Source organism: Phytophthora cinnamomi (genome assembly GCF_018691715.1).
Source record: "Phytophthora cinnamomi strain GKB4 chromosome Unknown Contig51, whole genome shotgun sequence".
In the NCBI taxonomy this organism is placed as follows: Eukaryota; Oomycota; class Peronosporomycetes; order Peronosporales; family Peronosporaceae; genus Phytophthora; species Phytophthora cinnamomi.
This window is the reverse complement of record NW_027150984.1, coordinates 334,434-353,031: the sequence shown is the minus strand read 5'-3', so window position 1 is coordinate 353,031 and position 18,598 is coordinate 334,434. Positions and strand designations below refer to the sequence as shown.

At 54.4% G+C, this 18,598-nt stretch overlaps 2 protein-coding genes across 2 annotated transcripts; both read left to right on the top strand.

The window, feature by feature from the left end:
• Positions 1-15,388: 15,388 nt before the first annotated feature.
• On the top strand, positions 15,389-15,727 carry IUM83_19453 (rna polymerase ii mediator complex subunit 10; the record flags this gene model as incomplete). Its single annotated transcript, XM_067944503.1, has 1 exon — positions 15,389-15,727. One exon carries the CDS (start codon positions 15,389-15,391, stop codon positions 15,725-15,727), a length of 339 nt encoding a protein of 112 aa, XP_067789591.1.
• Positions 15,728-16,030: 303 nt separating this feature from the next.
• Positions 16,031-16,562, top strand: IUM83_19452 (Bzip transcription factor; the record flags this gene model as incomplete). Its single annotated transcript, XM_067944502.1, has 2 exons — positions 16,031-16,049; positions 16,156-16,562. The coding sequence occupies 2 exons, from the start codon at positions 16,031-16,033 to the stop codon at positions 16,560-16,562; spliced, it is 426 nt and encodes a 141-aa protein (XP_067789584.1).
• Positions 16,563-18,598: the final 2,036 nt, after the last annotated feature.

Below are 18,598 nucleotides of genomic sequence, written 5' to 3'. Positions count from 1 at the left end.
CGTAAAGCCTGCGCCATTCGCGCAGGCGCCTTTGCAATCACTACCGATTCCGTCGGAGTGTTGGAAGTCCATGTCTTTGGACTTCATCTGTGGTCGTCCCCCGGACAGCGGAGGGAACACCGGTGTTGTGGTCTTCGTCGACCGCTTCAGCAAGATGGTACATCTTGCTGCGGTGCCGGCAGAGGTGACCGCGAAGCAGACGGCCCGTCTGTTCGTTGACATGGTGTTCAAACACCATGGCATGCCGACCGACATCGTATCGGACAGAGACCCGCGCTTCACAGCGCACCTGTGGCAAGAAGTGTTTACACTTCTTGGGAGCCAGCTTTCCATGTCGACTGCGGATCATCCGCAGACGGACGGTCAAACCGAGCGCGTGAATCGCGTGCTCGTCGATATGTTGAAGAGCTACGCTCACTCGTTCCAATACTGGAGCGAGTGCTTATCGATGGCAGAGTTTGCCATCAACAACTCAGTGCATGCCTCGACAGGGCATACACCGTTCTACGTGAATGTCATGCGGCATCTACGCCTACCTAGTTTACTCGGAGTGATGGCTCCCACTTTAAGTGGGGGAGGATCTACGACTGCAATACAGCAGCCGCAGAAAACCGCTGACACTTGCACAGTGTCAGCTGCAACAATGGACAAACCACATGAGTCTGCGCAGGGCGCAGACTCCCTAACAACATGGCCAACGACCACGGGTCTGCGCAGGGCGCAGACACCGCAAAGAACCACGCAGAGGCCGGGCCTCTAGCGGAGAGCGAGCTGAATGACTTCAGCTCGGATGCAATCAGTTTCATCACCAAAAGACAAGCCGTGATTCGGTTTGTCCAAGACACAATAGCAGCTTCTGTTGATCAACAGAAGCTGAACGCAGACAATGCGGGCAGAGGCAACACAAATGAATTTAAAGTTGGTTCATTAGTTTTGTTAGCTACACAAAACCTGCCTAGACATGCAGTTTCGGATTTCGGAGCAAGCAAGCTTGCTCCGCGCTTCATCGGGCCGTTCACTGTGTTGGCACGGCACGGCAACGCATACACGCTAGACATACCGTCTAGCATGCGCCTCCATCCGACCTTTTACGTCGGACGGCTGAAGCCATACCTGCAGCACGAGCCATCTAGCTCGGCTGACCCGAAGCCTCGGCAGGAGCCGAGGCAGAAGCGGAGGACTTGGCCTCGGCGACGAGCAACCTCTCCTCCAGCGCGCGGACGCGCTGGAGCAACTCCTTCATCTGGGTCCCCAGCTCGACCTGGATATTCGAGGCGGTCTGCGAGACCGCCGCGACTTGGGCCTTCTGGTTCGCCAGCTCCCGTTTCAGGGCGGCGAACTCAGCGCCCTGCAGACGCTCCACGACGGTCAACCGGTCGTGGAGAGGCGCATACTGATCAGCCCGGGGCCGATCATACCCGGGGCGTGTTCCCACCCCCGCCACCGCCGATCCGTGACGCCCGCGGCTCAACCCGCTGGATTGTTGAGCGGATTGTTGACCATAGTATCCCGAAAACGAACCCTCAAGGGGCTCGTTTTCGTATTCGTTGGAGAGGATTTCCTCCCCATCGAGATACATGGGAGCCGCGGAACGTCTTGCTGGAGGACGTTCCGGAAATGGTGAGGGCGTACGAAGAGCAGTACGCGCTGGCGCAGTGGAAGTAACACGAGCGCTGCGATCATCGCTAGCTCCCGAACCCTCACGTGCTAAGAACTTAGCACGGAGCTCTTTGAGACTCTCGGGCACACGGAACGACGTGTACCCGTTCAGGTCGCGGTCGCTCAAGCGGACCGCGCCTGGGAAGCACTTCGTGCACTGAAAGCCCTCGGGCACAGCGCACGGCACATTTGCCTCCTCAGCAGCAACATGAAGTTGCTCCAGCTTTCCACGCTTCGAGTACGTCTCGAAGCGATCACGCGCTTGCTTAACCCGATCACGGTAAGCACTCGGCCTCTCGTTGAAGTTCTCAACAAAGGCGTTCCAGCTTTGACAAAGTGCCTGCCATTCGGGCACTTTGCTGCGAGAAGAGGTCTTCTTGCTTTGAAACCATCGGAGCTCATGAAAGAGTCCGATGTAGTAATCGCGCCTTTGATGCGTTTCCGCATCAAAGTGCAGCTCGGCAACCACAGCGTCATCTTTGATGGCGCTGCATACGTACAGCGGCACCTCATTCGGAGGTACCGAGTTCCCAAACCGGTCCGCGATCTCGGACGCGGACGGCATCCATGGATCGCGCGCTGCAGGCGCAGCGCGCGGAGAGCCTTGAGCTTTAACATCACGCGCTGCAGCAGCAGCGCGCGGAGTACTGAGAGCCCCAGCGGAAGCGAGTGGGGTATCGCTCTCAGTACGCGAACGCTTCGAACTCGAAGCGTCCGATTCGTCCCCTTCACGCGGGCGAACGTTCTTGGCGTGAGGGTCGAGCGATTCGCTCGACACTGAGTCTTTACGCTTGAGGGCGAGTCCTCCTCGCCCTCCATGTCTTCATCGTCGTCGTCGAAGTCGACGACGTCGCCGTACTTCGCCTTCTGGCGTTCGAAGTAGTCGTCGATGGAGAGATGACTCCCCACCGACTTTGCGGACTTCTTCTGAGGCGCGCGCATCGTTGAATGAGCGCGGGTTTCTTCTCCAAACGCGGAGAATTGACGAATGGTCAATTCCAAAAGATTGACGTGCGGGGACCCCCGCGCGTCTAACCTTAAGGGGGGGATGGTGTAACGGGGTTACACGTACAAGTGGCTGTAAGCCACTTGTGAATTTAACAGATAGGTTATCTGTTAAACGTTTTGGATACTTCCTCACATTGGTGTAAGACACACCGATGGATACATTGAAGTGGACCACCACAGTGAGTGGTCCACACATACCCAAAGATCCTATTGGTAGAAAGCAGCATCTTTCTACCAATCAGAGACATGCATATTAGCGGGGCTCTGACAGCCAGCCGTTGTCAACCCTTTCATAGATGATAAACAGTTTTTAGCAGATTTTAGAGGAAGATCAATTCACAAACAATACAGTTCTCATTTTACCTTAAACTAGCTACTTGGAGTCTTGTCTAAGTTAACTTATATTTGTGTATTCAAATATAATTAACCTAAGTAATTATTAAGTACTTACGCTTCCTCATACACGTTGCGCAACGTGTAAGCTAAAGTAGTGAGTCAAGTTAGACCCACTACAAAGGTGGAGCTTTCCGCGTTTGTCAAGGACGACCTGCATTGGTTCTTGAAAATCCTACACATCGATCGTCTGAATGGTGTCCAACTAAACCGCTTCGTCTACCGAGCTGTTTCCGACTTTGATGTGCTTATGGATGCTAGCGATGTTGGTCTGTGCGCCGCGTTTCCGGATCGGAAAGAGTATTTGCTGGTGAAATTCGATGCTGCGGAGCGTGCATGGATCGAAGCAACGAAGGCAGGTGACAGTAACTTCGACATTAATGTTCGTGAACTGTTAAGTGCGGTGTATGCCTCCGTCGTTTGGGGCCCGGTCTGGAAAACACGATGAACAGTGTCATGTCCGGTTTCACATGGACAATCAGTCAGCCGTCACTTGGAGCAACAAACATTTCAGCCTCCACGAATTGGCTCAACAAGTATTGCGAGTGTTGGGCTTCTTAGAAGTGAAGTACAATTTTTATTCGTCAGCTGAACACGTGCCAGTAATTGACAATGAATTCGGCGACGCAGGCAGCCGGAGTTGGCAGTCGGTAGAGCATGGAAAACGATTTTCTAACCTATCGTGTACTTGGTCACAGGTTGACCTACCGACGGCCTTGAGAAAACCCTCGCAGCTTTGGGCGCATTTCTGCGAAGCGAAGCTCTAACGGGGGAGCCATCCATCAAGTATCATGCAGCTTGGAATCAGTGGCTGCGATGGTGTAAAATGATGAATTATTCGGAGTGGCTAGGAGCCAACAATGTCGACCGGAACGTTGCTCAACTGGGAGCTTTCGCTGTTTATCTGTGGCGCTATGGAATGAATCGTAAAGGGCGCGGTAATCAATACTCTACGATCTGCGGTAAGCTGTGTGCGGTCCGGTGGCAACACAAGAACAATCTGGGATATGACCCGGGGGTTAACGCGAGTCATGCCATCTTACTTCGAGGTATACGCCGCCTTTCCGACCCGGTCAGCAAGAAGAAGCCATTAACTATACAGATGTTGCTGACGGTCCGTTCGCATCTCAGCCTTAGCTGCCGTCGGCACCAACTTCTGTGGGGCGCGCTTCTTATAGCGTATTTCGTTTTGTTACTTCAATCTGAATATGTCTTCATTGGAAATCGACGACACGACTAATCTTGTTGCTTGGCAACATTGATTTCTTGGACGCAGCCGGTATCGATACGTCACCAAGAAGGGCACAATGATCAGCATCGTGCTCACGGGGGCAAAGAATAATCAATATGGAAGGGAAGAGCGCCGATTCCTTCACCGCTCGGGAGACATCATCATCTGCCCTATCTTGGCGGCTCGGTGGATCAAGAAGGCAGCGACGGTTTTCGGAACAGGCCCACATGATCCAGCACTATCGACGGGCAGAGGAGTAGGCGTCACGTCAAAAGAGATTTCATCTCTAATAAAGCATGCAGCTCGCCAAATGGGACTTAACCCAGCTAGATACTCAACACACTCCGTCCGGATTGGGGGAGCAACGAAATTGCTGAACGCAGGGGTGGACCGCCTGGTGATCAAGGTCCTCGGAATGTGGCTTTTGAACGCCTTTGAAGAGTATCCCGTGCTAACAGCCGAAGGCGCCAAGGATGTGGCGAGGCTGACGTGTTGACAAATTGCGGCGTTCAACGTTTGGACGCGTTGAAACAATTTGGCATTTATGGGTTCAAGTATCAAAGCACAACAAGAACGGCAGATTGGGATCTGACTCGAGGTGTGGCTCAATCAGACGCAGTCGCACTCTAAGGACACACGGTCGTCCGGCAAAAGGTGGTCGACTTGAATTCAAGGGCTTGAGCATGTCGCTCAGTCGGACGCAGTCGCGCTCTGAGGGCACACAGGGGTCCGGCAAAAGGGTGACCGACTCGCAGATAAGGTCTCGAGCGTGTGCACGGCCATCTGCATTAAGCATGTACCGGATCGAGTGGGAACACAGCCGATATGCGTTGTTACCACCGCACGGAGCGTCTGGGTACTGGTTTGGGGCGCCACCGCTCCGCGCAATGGCATCAATGCCGTTCGAAGATTTCCCCCACCGATTGAAGTGTTGATTGTTGGAAATGGCAGGTTTCAGTAGGCACGTTCGGAGAACGTGCCACGTGAAACCAATATTACGAAAGTCGGTTAGGAAGTTAGGAAACCCCCACGCGAGGTGCGGGGAGCGGTAGTGTAGTTTGCATTTTGCTTTCGCTGACCCACCACACCACTCCCAGGGCGCCACCGCTCCGCGCAGTGGCATCGATGCAGTTCGAACATTTTCCCCACCGATTGAAGTGTTGATTGTTGGAAATACAGCCACCTTAATTAGGCTGGTGAAGACGAGACGTTCGAGGTACTTAGTAAACGTGTAACACCGGCCTCGATGCGCTTAGTTGAGGCCGTAGATTGTTTACCAAGACTGTACATTAGCCCGGGTAGTTCTTTGATGCGAATCCTGCAGGCTGTTTCATGAAGGTTTCCACTTCATCAGTAATTAACGAAAGCCGTTTTAACGTACATCTGTTCCGGGACAAGGCCGCGGAGACCATGCGTACAAGCTCGGAGACCGTCATCGGTGCGATGGTGGTGGCAGGAGCGGGCGATACGCCCGCAGCGATGCCGGCTACGCCAAACGCGACCAGGGCGACGCAACGCACGCCGCGGAGTTGGTAATGACTCGCTCAACAATGGTACCTGTAACGGGGTTACACGTACAAGTGGCTGCAAGCCACTTGTGAATTTAACAGATAGGTTATCTGTTAAACGTTTTGGATACTTCCTCACATTGGTGTAAGACACACCGATGGATACATTGAAGTGGACCACCACAGTGAGTGGTCCACACATACCCAAAGATCCTATTGGTAGAAAGCAGCATCTTTCTACCAATCAGAGTCATGCATATTAGCGGGGCTCTGACAGCCAGCCGCTGTCAACCCTTTCATAGATGATAAACAGTTTTTAGCAGATTTTAGAGGAAGATCAATTTACAAGCAATACAGTTCTCATTTTACCTTAAACTAGCTACTTGGAGCCTTGTCTAAGTTAACTTATATTTGTGTATTCAAATATAATTAACCTAAGTAATTACTAAGTACTTACGCTTCCTCATACACGTTGCGCAACGTGTAAGCTAAAGTAGTGAGTCAAGTTAGACCCACTACACCTGGTAGCACTTTGTAGTCCGTCCAACGACCGACTACTTGACGTTCGTACGAGGTGTACGAACGCGGAGCCGAGAACCCCATGAGCACGGAGGTGCCCATGAAAAGCTCCAATACGCCTGCAACTCATGTTGCACGCGCGGGCCGCCCCCACCTGTCGGATCCAGAGTGGGAGGCCCTCCAACGACTGTCAACAGTCATTGGGGAGGCGGCGATAGCCGCAATGTTGCGTACGCTATCGCCGACAGAGCAACATGGTGTTGCTCTGGGATTCATCATGAAGGAGCAGCGCGATGCTGCTTCCTCAACAACGGCGTCGTCGGGTACGTCACCGCGTGCTCAACCATTAAAATTGAGCGTGAGCAATTATGTAGGAAGAGAGGGCGAGCCACTCCTCCGATGGCTTGTCGAACTCGACACAGCCATTGCGGCTCGACGTATCGTCGACCCGTTGTCAAAGGTTGCGTTCGCCATGTCATCTCTTGGCGGACGAGCGAGGAGTTGGGCGTATGGACGCCGACTCTCCGATCCTACGTGCTTCAGCACGTACGAAGTGTTCAAAGAGGAGCTCAAACAAGCGTTTGAGCCCCCGCAAAACGAGTTCCGGTCGAGGGCGGAGTTCCTCGACCTTCAGCAGGGTAAGCATGACGTCCATGCTTACGCGCAGCGCGCACGATATTTGGTATCAAATATCGTGACTAACCCGATTGACGAGGCGACCAAGGTCGTCACGTTCATGAAGGGGCTTAGAGATGGGCCTGTGAAGACCTATCTCTTCCGAGAGTACCCAAGTACTCTCGAAGCTGCGATTACTCTTGCCATGCAAGAAGAGTTTAGCCTGCGGCAGGCTAAACTGCATGTGAACGTGCCGAGGCCGCAACCGCGCCCGGTAGCGAGGCCGGGAGGTCCGGAACCAATGGACCTCTCGAACGCAACAACTGCTGGTTACCAGCAGCAGGGAGGTAACGTGCGATGCTTCCGTTGCGGAAGGATCGGTCACTTTGCCAGAGAGTGCACAGCTCCCATGCCCCCTGGAGGTGGCCGTCGTGGCGATGCTAGGCATCAGCGCGGGCCAACAAAAAACGTGAACATCCAGTAGGCACAGGGCGCCCCATTGGTGATACGGTCGCGCGTGCCGACATCGGGCACGCGACACTGAGGACTGCAGCCCCCAGTGAGACCAGCTCTCAATGCAAGAAACAAGATGACAGGCCGAACCTAGTCATCTTGAAGGTTTACTCGAAGAGAGCGAGTGACTCTCTTCGAGCTTTGGTAGATTCAGGCGCGTCGAACAACTTTGTTCGACTACGAAGCCTGTCGAGACTTGACTTCGAGGAGGTAGATACACCTCGAAGTCTTCTGGAGGTACGACTGGCAACAGGTGCCATCGTGAAGACCGAGAAGCGCGTCGTGAACGTGCGCTTCTCGTACAAACAACGAGTGTTTGTCGAACACTTTATCGTCCTGGACCTGGACGATAAGTTCGACGTAGTAGTGGGCATGCCGTGGCTTGCACGGCATGATCCGGTGATAGACTGGAAGAAGCGCACGCTCGTGCGCTTCGGTCGCGACTGCGGAACATAGGGCGATGGCCCTGTTACCCCAGCGCACGAACCAGCAGGTGCGCGCGACTCGCCAATCGAGACAGCGCTTTATGCTGCTGTCCCGGAGTGCCCAAGAAGTGCGCGAGGGCGCGCACAAGTGAGACCAACGTCGGCAAGGCTGCTGACGTCGGAAGAAAAAGATGTGTTGGTTCCGGGAACCAACACCCACGTTCAAGCGTGTAAGGGACAGTCCCTGACCCGAAGCGGTCAGGTCGACAACGACGCGTCGGCTCCGGGAGCCGACGCACCCTCGGTCATGAGGGGCTCCGCCAATGAATGGCGTCGAGGTGACGAAGGCGTGTCAACTCCGGGAGTTGACGCTGCAAACAGTGCGGACGGTTGCAAACGTACCGCACTGACGCAATTTGCATGCTGTCGTGCAGCCGGGCTGCACGACGAAGCGTCATGCGATCAAGCCGGGCTTGATATCGCGCGCCCGCAGACAGGGTCTGCCGGCGAAGGGACACATTACCGTGCAGCCGGGCTGCACGAAGGAAAATGCGGTCAAGCCGGGCTTGATACCGCACGCCCGCGGACAGGGTCCGCCGGCGAACAACTTCCACGGCCGGGCCTGGACCAGAAGAACAACTGTGCGGAGCCGGGCTCCGCACAACAAGAAGACGGCGCAAGCGGAAAACGCTGCGCAAGTCTCGGTCCGGGACCGAGACGCAACAAGAGCAGTCTGCTGGGCAGACTGCGGCGGTGACGCCGAATGTCAAGACGCTAAGCGTCTTGACGCGCACCGATACTGGATTCCAGTATCGTGACATGGAACTCGCTAGTCCTCCGACGACGGCGTCGGAGTTGACTTCGCTTCCAGCCATGAGCTGGAAGCGCTTCACGCGCGACTTGCACGATGGACGCATCGAGCAAATCTGCGTTCTTTCGGACAGCGAAAGAACGGCGAGCGAGAGCGAAGAGCTGAGGCAGCTCTTCATGGGAAGTACCACTGAGAGTGAAGACACTCTCAGTGCGAAGACGAAGCGAGAGCGCTTCGAGGAATAAGGTTGGGACTCGCTGAAGTCGAGTCCCTATTACGAATTGTTGAGGGAGTACAAAGACGTACTCCCGGAAGACATTCCTGCGGAGCTTCCGCAGGATAAGGGCATTCAGCACGAGATTGATCTCGTGCCGGGCACGAAGTACTGTGTCACGCGGCAGTGGCCACTGCCGCGAGAGCAAGTGAAAGCGATCGACGACTTCTTTGAAAGTCGTCGTAAAGTAGGACAAGTGCGGGAATCAAAGTCCCCGCACAGTGCCCCGACGTTCTGTGTCAAAAAGCCACAGGGCGGATGGCGCATCGTTCATGCCTACAACAAGCTGAACGATGCGACGGTACCGGCGCAGACGCCGATACCACGAAAAGATGTTATCATCGATTCGATGGCCGGGAGCACCGTATACAGTGCTCTCGATTTGCGAGATGGATTTTATCAAATCCTAATGCGTAAGAGCGACATCCCTCTCACGGCAGTGAGCACGCCAAGCGGCATGCTCTGGGAATGGGTAGTAATGCCACAGGGGCTTAAGAATGCCCCTGCGACTTTCAACAGGTGCGTGACGCACTTGGTGCGCGACTTCGCACCGAGCTACTTCGATGATGTATTCATCCACAGCCGGGCTGTGGACGGGAAAACCGACATTGAGATGCACCGGGTGCATCTCCGAAGGCTACTTGAGCTTATGCGAAAGCATAAGCTCTACGCGAACCTGAAGAAATGTATCTTCGGGGCGAGCGAGATACCCGTCCTCGGGTGTCTCGTAGGGAAAAATGGTGTTCGCCCTGTCCCGGAAAAGGTCAGAGTGATTAATGAATGGCCAACGCCTTCAAGTGTCAAGGAACTGAGGCAGTTCCTTGGCCACGTACTTGTGCAAGTACGTGGAGGACTATGCGGGCAAGATCCGCCCGCTGTCACAGCTTCATAACAAGGAAGCTATGTGGAATTGGACACCCGATTGCCAAAAGGCATTCGATGCAGTCAAGCGGGGCTTGACTGAGGCGCCGATCTTGGCAGTGGATGACCAAGATCGCCCATTTCACGTAGTGTGTGACGCATCCGATTTCGCGATCGGATGCGCGTTGATGCAGCACGATCACGAGGGCCGTGATCGTGTCGTCTACTACCAATCGCGTCAGCTGAAGCCAGCTGAGCGCAACTATCCGGTGCATGACAAGGAACTCCTTGCCATGAAGTATGCACTCGCAAAGTTCCGAGTGTATTTGCTTGGAAGTAGACCGTTTGTGGTCTACACCGACCATGCATCACTGCGTACCGCAGTGAAGTCGCCACACATTTCACAAAGAATGGCGAGATGGCTCTCATTCTTTGCGGAGTATAACTTCCGGGTCGAATACAAACCCGGAAGATTGAACGTGGTGGCCGACGCGTTATCACGTCGGCCGGACTATGCAGAAGCTGTTGACGTCAATGCCATTGACGCCATGCGATCGAGCAAACCCACATCATCTCTGTTGGATGATGTGAAGGCCGCGTACGCGCACGACGCGGACGCGAAGCTCTTGCTGGCCTATGGCACAGCGCCTTCTGACAAGTCCCGTCAGAAGCTGCCCAAGCACCTTCGAGCGCGTGCACACCGCTTTCGTGTGCACGACGGACTACTGCTTTACAACGCAGTCGACGACAACGCGGATCGCGTTGTCGTGCCAAATGACCATGACCTGCGACTCAGGATCATGTACGAGTATCATGATGCCCCGACTGCGGGACATCTCGGACGTGAGAAGACTTACGTCCTTCTCACGCGCGACTTTTACTGGCACCACCAGTATAAGTGGGTGCGCAAGTACGTCCGTGCTTGCGAGGTGTGCCAACGCGTAAAGCCTGCGCCATTCGCGCAGGCGCCTTTGCAATCACTACCGATTCCGTCGGAGTGTTGGAAGTCCATGTCTTTGGACTTCATCTTTGGTCTTCCCCGGACAGCGGAGGGAACACCGGTGTTGTGGTCTTCGTCGACCGCTTCAGCAAGATGGTACATCTTGCTGCGGTGCCGGCAGAGGTGACCGCGAAGCAGACGGCCCGTCTGTTCGTTGACATGGTGTTCAAACACCATGGCATGCCGACCGACATCGTATCGGACAGAGACCCGCGCTTCACAGCGCACCTGTGGCAAGAAGTGTTTACACTTCTTGGGAGCCAGCTTTCCATGTCGACTGCGGATCATCCGCAGACGGACGGTCAAACCGAGCGCGTGAATCGCGTGCTCGTCGATATGTTGAAGAGCTACGCTCACTCGTTCCAATACTGGAGCGAGTGCTTATCGATGGCAGAGTTTGCCATCAACAACTCAGTGCATGCCTCGACAGGGCATACACCGTTCTACGTGAATGTCATGCGGCATCTACGCCTACCTAGTTTACTCGGAGTGATGGCTCCCACTTTAAGTGGGGGAGGATCTACGACTGCAATACAGCAGCCGCAGAAAACCGCTGACACTTGCACAGTGTCAGCTGCAACAATGGACAAACCACATGAGTCTGCGCAGGGCGCAGACTCCCCCAACAACATGGCCAACGACCACGGGTCTGCGCAGGGCGCAGACACCGCAAAGAACCACGCAGAGGCCGGGCCTCTAGCGGAGAGCGAGCTGAATGACTTCAGCTCGGATGCAATCAGTTTCATCACCAAAAGACAAGCCGTGATTCGGTTTGTCCAAGACACAATAGCAGCTTCTGTTGATCAACAGAAGCTGAACGCAGACAATGCGGGCAGAGGCAACACAAATGAATTTAAAGTTGGTTCATTAGTTTTGTTAGCTACACAAAACCTGCCTAGACATGCAGTTTCGGATTTCGGAGCAAGCAAGCTTGCTCCGCGCTTCATCGGGCCGTTCACTGTGTTGGCACGGCACGGCAACGCATACACGCTAGACATACCGTCTAGCATGCGCCTCCATCCGACCTTTTACGTCGGACGGCTGAAGCCATACCTGCAGCACGAGCCATCTAGCTCGGCTGACCCGAAGCCTCGGCAGGAGCCGAGGCAGAAGCGGAGGACTTGGCCTCGGCGACGAGCAACCTCTCCTCCAGCGCGCGGACGCGCTGGAGCAACCTTCATCTGGGTCCCCAGCTCGACCTGGATATTCGAGGCGGTCTGCGAGACCGCCGCGACTTGGGCCTTCTGGTTCGCCAGCTCCTGTTTCAGGGCGGCGAACTCAGCGCCCTGCAGACGCTCCACGACGGTCAACCGGTCGTGGAGAGGCGCATACTGATCAGCCCGGGGCCGATCATACCCGGGGCGTGTTCCCACCCCCGCCACCGCCGATCCGTGACGCCCGCGGCTCAACCCGCTGGATTGTTGAGCGGATTGTTGACCATAGTATCCCGAAAACGAACCCTCAAGGGGCTCGTTTTCGTATTCGTTGGAGAGGATTTCCTCCCCATCGAGATACATAGGAGCCGCGGAACGTCTTGCTGGAGGACGTTCCGGAAATGGTGAGGGCGTACGAAGAGCAGTACGCGCTGGCGCAGTGGAAGTAACACGAGCGCTGCGATCATCGCTAGCGCCCGAACCCTCACGTGCTAAGAACTTAGCACGGAGCTCTTGAGACTCTCGGGCACACGGAACGACGTGTACCCGTTCAGGTCGCGGTCGCTCAAGCGGACCGCGCCTGAAAGCACTTCGTGCACTGAAAGCCCTCGGGCACAGCGCACGGCACATTTGCCTCCTCAGCAGCAACATGAAGTTGCTCCAGCTTTCCACGCTTCGAGTACGTCTCGAAGCGATCACGCGCTTGCTTAACCCGATCACGGTAAGCACTCGGCCTCTCGTTGAAGTTCTCAACAAAGGCGTTCCAGCTTTGACAAAGTGCCTGCCATTCGGGCACTTTGCTGCGAGAAGAGGTCTTCTTGCTTTGAAACCATCGGAGCTCATGAAAGAGTCCGATGTAGTAATCGCGCCTTTGATGCGTTTCCGCATCAAAGTGCAGCTCGGCAGCCACAGCGTCATCTTTGATGGCGCTGCATACGTACAGCGGCACCTCATTCGGAGGTACCGAGTTCCCAAACCGGTCCGCGATCTCGGACGCAGACGGCATCCATGGATCGCGCGCTGCAGGCGCAGCGCGCGGAGAGCCTTGAGCTTTAACATCACGCGCTGCAGCAGCAGCGCGCGGAGTACTGAGAGCCCCAGCGGAAGCGAGTGGGGTATCGCTCTCAGTACGCGAACGCTTCGAACTCGAAGCGTCCGATTCGTCCCCTTCACGCGGGCGAACGTTCTTTGCGTGAGGGTCGAGCGATTCGCTCGACACTGAGTCTTTACGCTTGAGGGCGAGTCCTCCTCGCCCTCCATGTCTTCATCGTCGTCGTCGAAGTCGACGACGTCGCCGTACTTCGCCTTCTGACGCTCGAAGTAGTCGTCGATGGAGAGATGACTCCCCACCGACTTCGAGGTCTTCTTTTGTGGCGCGCTCATCGTTGAATGAGCGCGGATTTCTTCTCCAAACGCGGAGAATTGACGAATGGTCAATTCCATGGGATGTGTATGTGCAGAGTTTGGTCAGCGATGAAACGACTTGGATGCAAACAATCTTGTCGTTGAAGAAAACGTTGATGACCTGCAATGCTGAAGGCGAGAAGCACCCCGTCCGTCTGCAGCCCGTTAGTGAGCGTGTCCCGTGCTGTGTCCTTAAGGAGCAAGAGTGTGTGCTACACCGACTCGTTGAAGGTGGCAGATTTCATCCGGAAAGGTACTATAAGGGCAATCCCCGAGCGTCTCGCCCGGTCCGTCAAGCAAACCGACAGGTATTGGGCACGTCATACTATCCGCCGGGGTGAAGATCGCGATCGAGTGCGTGCTGCCCAATAAGATGTGGTGGACGGAATTTCCCTCGCACAAGTGGAACCGGGTAAAACGAAGCAGCGGATCCCCGACCCCTCCGGTGAAACTCCTCGGGTCGGTGTCACGTGTACACACTTGGGCTGGACTGGCTCTGGCCACCGAAGCAAGTACATTGGTGTAGACTTAAAAATCGCTTCACCACCACCTCAACTTGCAACTCGGCCACCTTATTTTCTCACCGTACTGTAGGCGATAAGTAATTGGTGACGAAGTATAGCTGCGCAATGGTAGACTGCTGAATCGGACGTGCACTGAAGCCATCGCTGGCTCGAGCAGCTGCAGCCAGGCGTAGATCGACTAAAATGCGCCAGCAGAATGAGAACATTGATGTGCTCAATTGTCGGTGGCGCGGTCGCTAGAAAGAGAATAACTATACATACAGAGAATACACCAACAAATTGCTAATACTGAGACCGATATCAAGCAAATTCATGTGCAAGTTGAACACCTCAAATAACATAATGTCTGGATCGTCACCACGGGTGGTTTCCTCGCGAAGGCTGGGGCAGGTATACAAACAATCATCACCTTCTTGAACGAGGCACAGCAGTGCGTTGTGGAGGCCGCAGTGTGTTGTGGAGGCCGCCGGGCGGAGATGCCCCGAAATGTGACAGTTGCCTTTAGCATCAGATTTTCTATTGTAATGCGAAATCACACCCACGAGGTCTCGGACTGCACGCTATTGTAAGGTTATAGCCCGTACCAGTTGATTTCGCTGGCCCAGTCACTACCCCACTGCGACAGCGTGGCAACATTAGCTTTTCAAGCGACGTCGCCGGCTCAATGCGGGCGATGCGAGCAGATGGTACGCCGGCAATAGCGCATGTTATACCTTGCTCTGCGAAGTTTTTTTTCATTTATTAATCCTTTCAATAGCATTTCCACTATAACAATAACATCCGACCTCGCCTTTTGGGGCGGCCTGCCAAACGTTGGCTGCGTTAAAGCTGGTGCGCTTGTACCTCACTGTACATTGCTAAAAACAAACCCTATTTTGTTTTGGGTCAGTAGCCGACATGATGAAGTCAGTAGTCCAGCACCGGTAGCCAAAATATCCCCAGCACAGACATGATCTGCCGAGTCCCATTGACGGAACTCGCTCTGTGCCTACCTAAAAGCGTCCTAAACCTAATTATCTGTCCTAGCAAAATCCCCTAAAATCCGTCCTAAAATCCACCGATAATTCATCTTGTTTTAACTATAGATTGACACGACACTCGCGCATCCGTTCGCCCTTGCCTGTAATGTTAGTTACGGTACTTTTTGTTTTGGCCCAACCCAGTCCAAAAATAATGTGGTCCACATGATATTTTAGGAAAATCCTTAGGAGTAGGAAGCTTTTAGGTACACACTGGTTTCTCCCCCCAATGACGGTCTTCCCAAAAGCTGGTATAGAAAAGCGTGCCAGAACAGGGCGCAATTGTAACCAAAGAAAAGGCACAGAACCGGTCGCCAACGTTAATCCAACCAATAATAATTTCGCCGTTTATTCAATAGTGGTTGGATTAAATGCGTTGTGATCTTTGAAAATAAAATATTATTTTGCGTCAACCGAGGTGGCCAGTTCCTGGCGGAGCTGCCGCCTCCGGGCCGCTCCGAGGGCCCAAGCTGCTGGAGACGCTGGTCAACGTGGTGCGCATGCTGGAACAGCTCACGGACGGCGCGGCGGACTTTCGTCTGGAACAGCTGGGCTTCCTCAACGATAAGACCGCGCGTTACGTGGAGCTGCTCAAGGCGTCGGACGCGGCGGCCGCCGACTACCCTGCTGACATCCCACTGCAGGTGCTGAAGGTGCTGGTCGAGAAGAGCGGGTCCAACCCGGAGCTCTTCACCAAGGCACAGCTGGACAAGTGCCAGCTCGAGAGCGAGCTGGCCGCCGCCAAGGCAGACACGCTCGAGATGCTCAGGGTAGCGCTGCAGACCGGGCTGCAGGAAGAGATCGAGTGATTCCATTCTTTCTAACGGACAGCAGCACGGCAGGGACGACCTTGCTTGCACACCCAACTTTGACGCCCTGGCTGGTGTAACCTAGAACAATCACCACTTCGTGAGGTTGGCAGGAATACTGCACACAATTTTGTGAGAGGCAAGTATCATACCTGAGCACAATCTGTCGACTCAAAGCAGTCCGTGCTCATCTAATTGAACACACCACCACCACTTATGTGTGGTTCCCTACTCACGCCAAAATGTCGATGTATGGTGCATGTGAAATATCGTGGGTCTGAGGACATCGCGACGACCGCTTAGTTGAGCGTTCGCAATCGAGGTAAGTGCACGTTTCCGGGCGTTTGGAGCTGAGTTTCAGTTTCCACGGTTCTCCTTCAGACGTACCGCCACCAACTTCTCCAGCATCCTACTTCACTCCGTTCAAGTCGACATGCCTTACGGTGACGAGCAGGTCTACTACCACTCCACTCTGTCCCAGGAGAGACCTTCAAACGATGCTACTTCGCGAACATCGCAGCAGCGTGAAGGCCGAAAGTCGCGTGCACGGACAGATCCGACTTTGCAGAACGCCAAGGTGGCACGCCGTGAAGAGCGTTGCCGCATTAACCAGAGCCGTTACCGCCAAAGGCAGCGAGAATATCTACTCAGTCTGGAGAAGGGCAACGCGGACCTGCGAAAGGAAATTGATGGCCTCATGCAAGTTCAGCAAGGAGGCCCATATCGCGACAACGGCAACGGGAATACGTGGTGCCTCATGGCCAAGGTGTTCTCCTTCGTGCAAACCAGCTTCCAAAATCCAGGGATTTTATCGGAATCGGTGGGTCTGAGCTGATCAAGTCACTTGTGGTGGAACTGAAGTTCGCTCCAGACATCGTCATGGGGAGTGTGTCCGGGGTTGGCGGCCTACTGCGGCAGCTACGCCGATACGCAACGTACTTTTTGTACCCAGCGATACACCTTAAGCGGGTGGAAGCAGCAACTCTGGGAGTGCTCACAGCTACTGCAATGTTCACTGTCACAATATCGGCGGCCACGTTACACATGGTGTTTCCGCACCTTGACAAGGATCGCGGCAACACCGACGCTCAAGTGTCGCTGGGAAAGCGCCTTCTGGGTCAGCGGATCACGTGCCACTGCTCGATGAGCTTTGTATTTGACGAAGTTAGCAGTCGCATTATCTGTTTGGAAGTCAATGTCGACTGGATCACTGCGTTGCTTCGGCTGCTGGGGAGTATGGAGGATGTTGCCAACGTGCTCGATGGCGCGTCCATTACACACGAGGGAGTACTGGGCACTTCAAGCGCAATGTAAGGAGACGGTAGTTCTAGAGCTTGAAGCGCAATGTAAGGAGACGGTAGTTCTAGAGCTTGAAGTACAATAGTTCTTGAGCATAATGGCCTTGATATCTATTACGTTGCCGAACCATGCTAGACCCACACAAACAATAACCACAGCGGAAAGCATCTTCATTAAAATAATCTATCCTCGCTTTCAGAACTCCACTACAGCCACGACATCATCTGGCGCCTTGTTTCTCAGTTTGCCAATCAGCGCAGCGATTGTCGAGTCAACCTCGTGAAGGCATCGGAGGATAAGCTCAGAAAATTCGTGCACTTTTGCCTTTGGGGCATTAAAATGTAGCGGTACGACACGCGCATACTTCTGGACCATCGTCAAGGGGCCGTCTGAAACACCTCTGAGCTCTGAAGAGACCACACACCACCCCGTCTCTTCCATGCGGAGACCTGCGAATTCCCCCTCACCCTCCATGAGGCCGCGCCACACCATTACCGTGCGGGTTTGCTTAGTGCATCGCTTCGCAACAAAGTGTGTTGTAAAAACCACGTCTTCTCCGAGGTCTTGTGGGCAAATGACGCGAAACTGAACCGAAACTCGTTTTCGCAGCCTGCGGACGCGTTGTGAAGCCGTCGCTCCGTTTGACGGTGAGGTAATTATATTACCTCCCCAGGCAATTTCACAGGCACTTTGGTAGCCAAAAAGCTGATACTGCACATTTGCGATCTCGGAGATCTCGACGTCACCATTGTCCTTCATCACGGAGTTGAATCCGCCCAGCGGAGCTACGCTCGACGCACACGAATGGAAATTCGATCCGTTTCTCGATAGACGTTCGTCAGCTCTCCCAAGCAAGCCTCGATCAGCATCCCGTTGTTGGAGTAAAACAGCGCTCCGTCTGCGTCAGCGATAGCAACTTCTCAACGTCATCCTGTTTCCCCCCCGACGCATCCGTCTCGAGATCAAGTCTTGAAGATCGACAATCAGCGCCGCCTGGTCCGCTACCGCGCCTCGCAATTGGTTTTGCCACGCTTCAGCAACAAGACGATTTCGCTTTTCTTTCATAGAAATGATTCTCCACGTTGTGACTGATTGCCTGAGAGACAAGGCCAGCAGCTCGTTGGGGCCCTGTTGCTTCATCTGAGCTTCCAGTCGCTTAGTCAGAACCACTACTTCTTCTTCCAGTCTTTCACGCTCTGATTTCTGCCGTTTGCAGGAGCGCTCGCGTCGTTCCGCTCCGGATAGTGGCAGCTTCTTCTTGGCGAACGTCGCGAGTAGCTCTTCAGCATCTCGGAGCAAGAGTTCGTCGTCTACGTCTTCGAGGTCCAATAGGTCGGAGTTGTCTGGCGCGTTGGGAACTTCGAAACGTGACAGGGTTTCCATTGTCTTGACCGGAGATATTGAATTGTGAGCACAGTGATAACATGCTCGGTGTGTACGGCGCCGCCCCACGGTGGCGTGTACATGGTGTTACCCAATCGTTGCGTTGATTAGTCACGCCTTTGTCACAACCAGCTCGCTGCTCGCCGCGCTCCAGCAGGCCGCCGCTAGGCGGGAAAGCTGGCGGTTGTT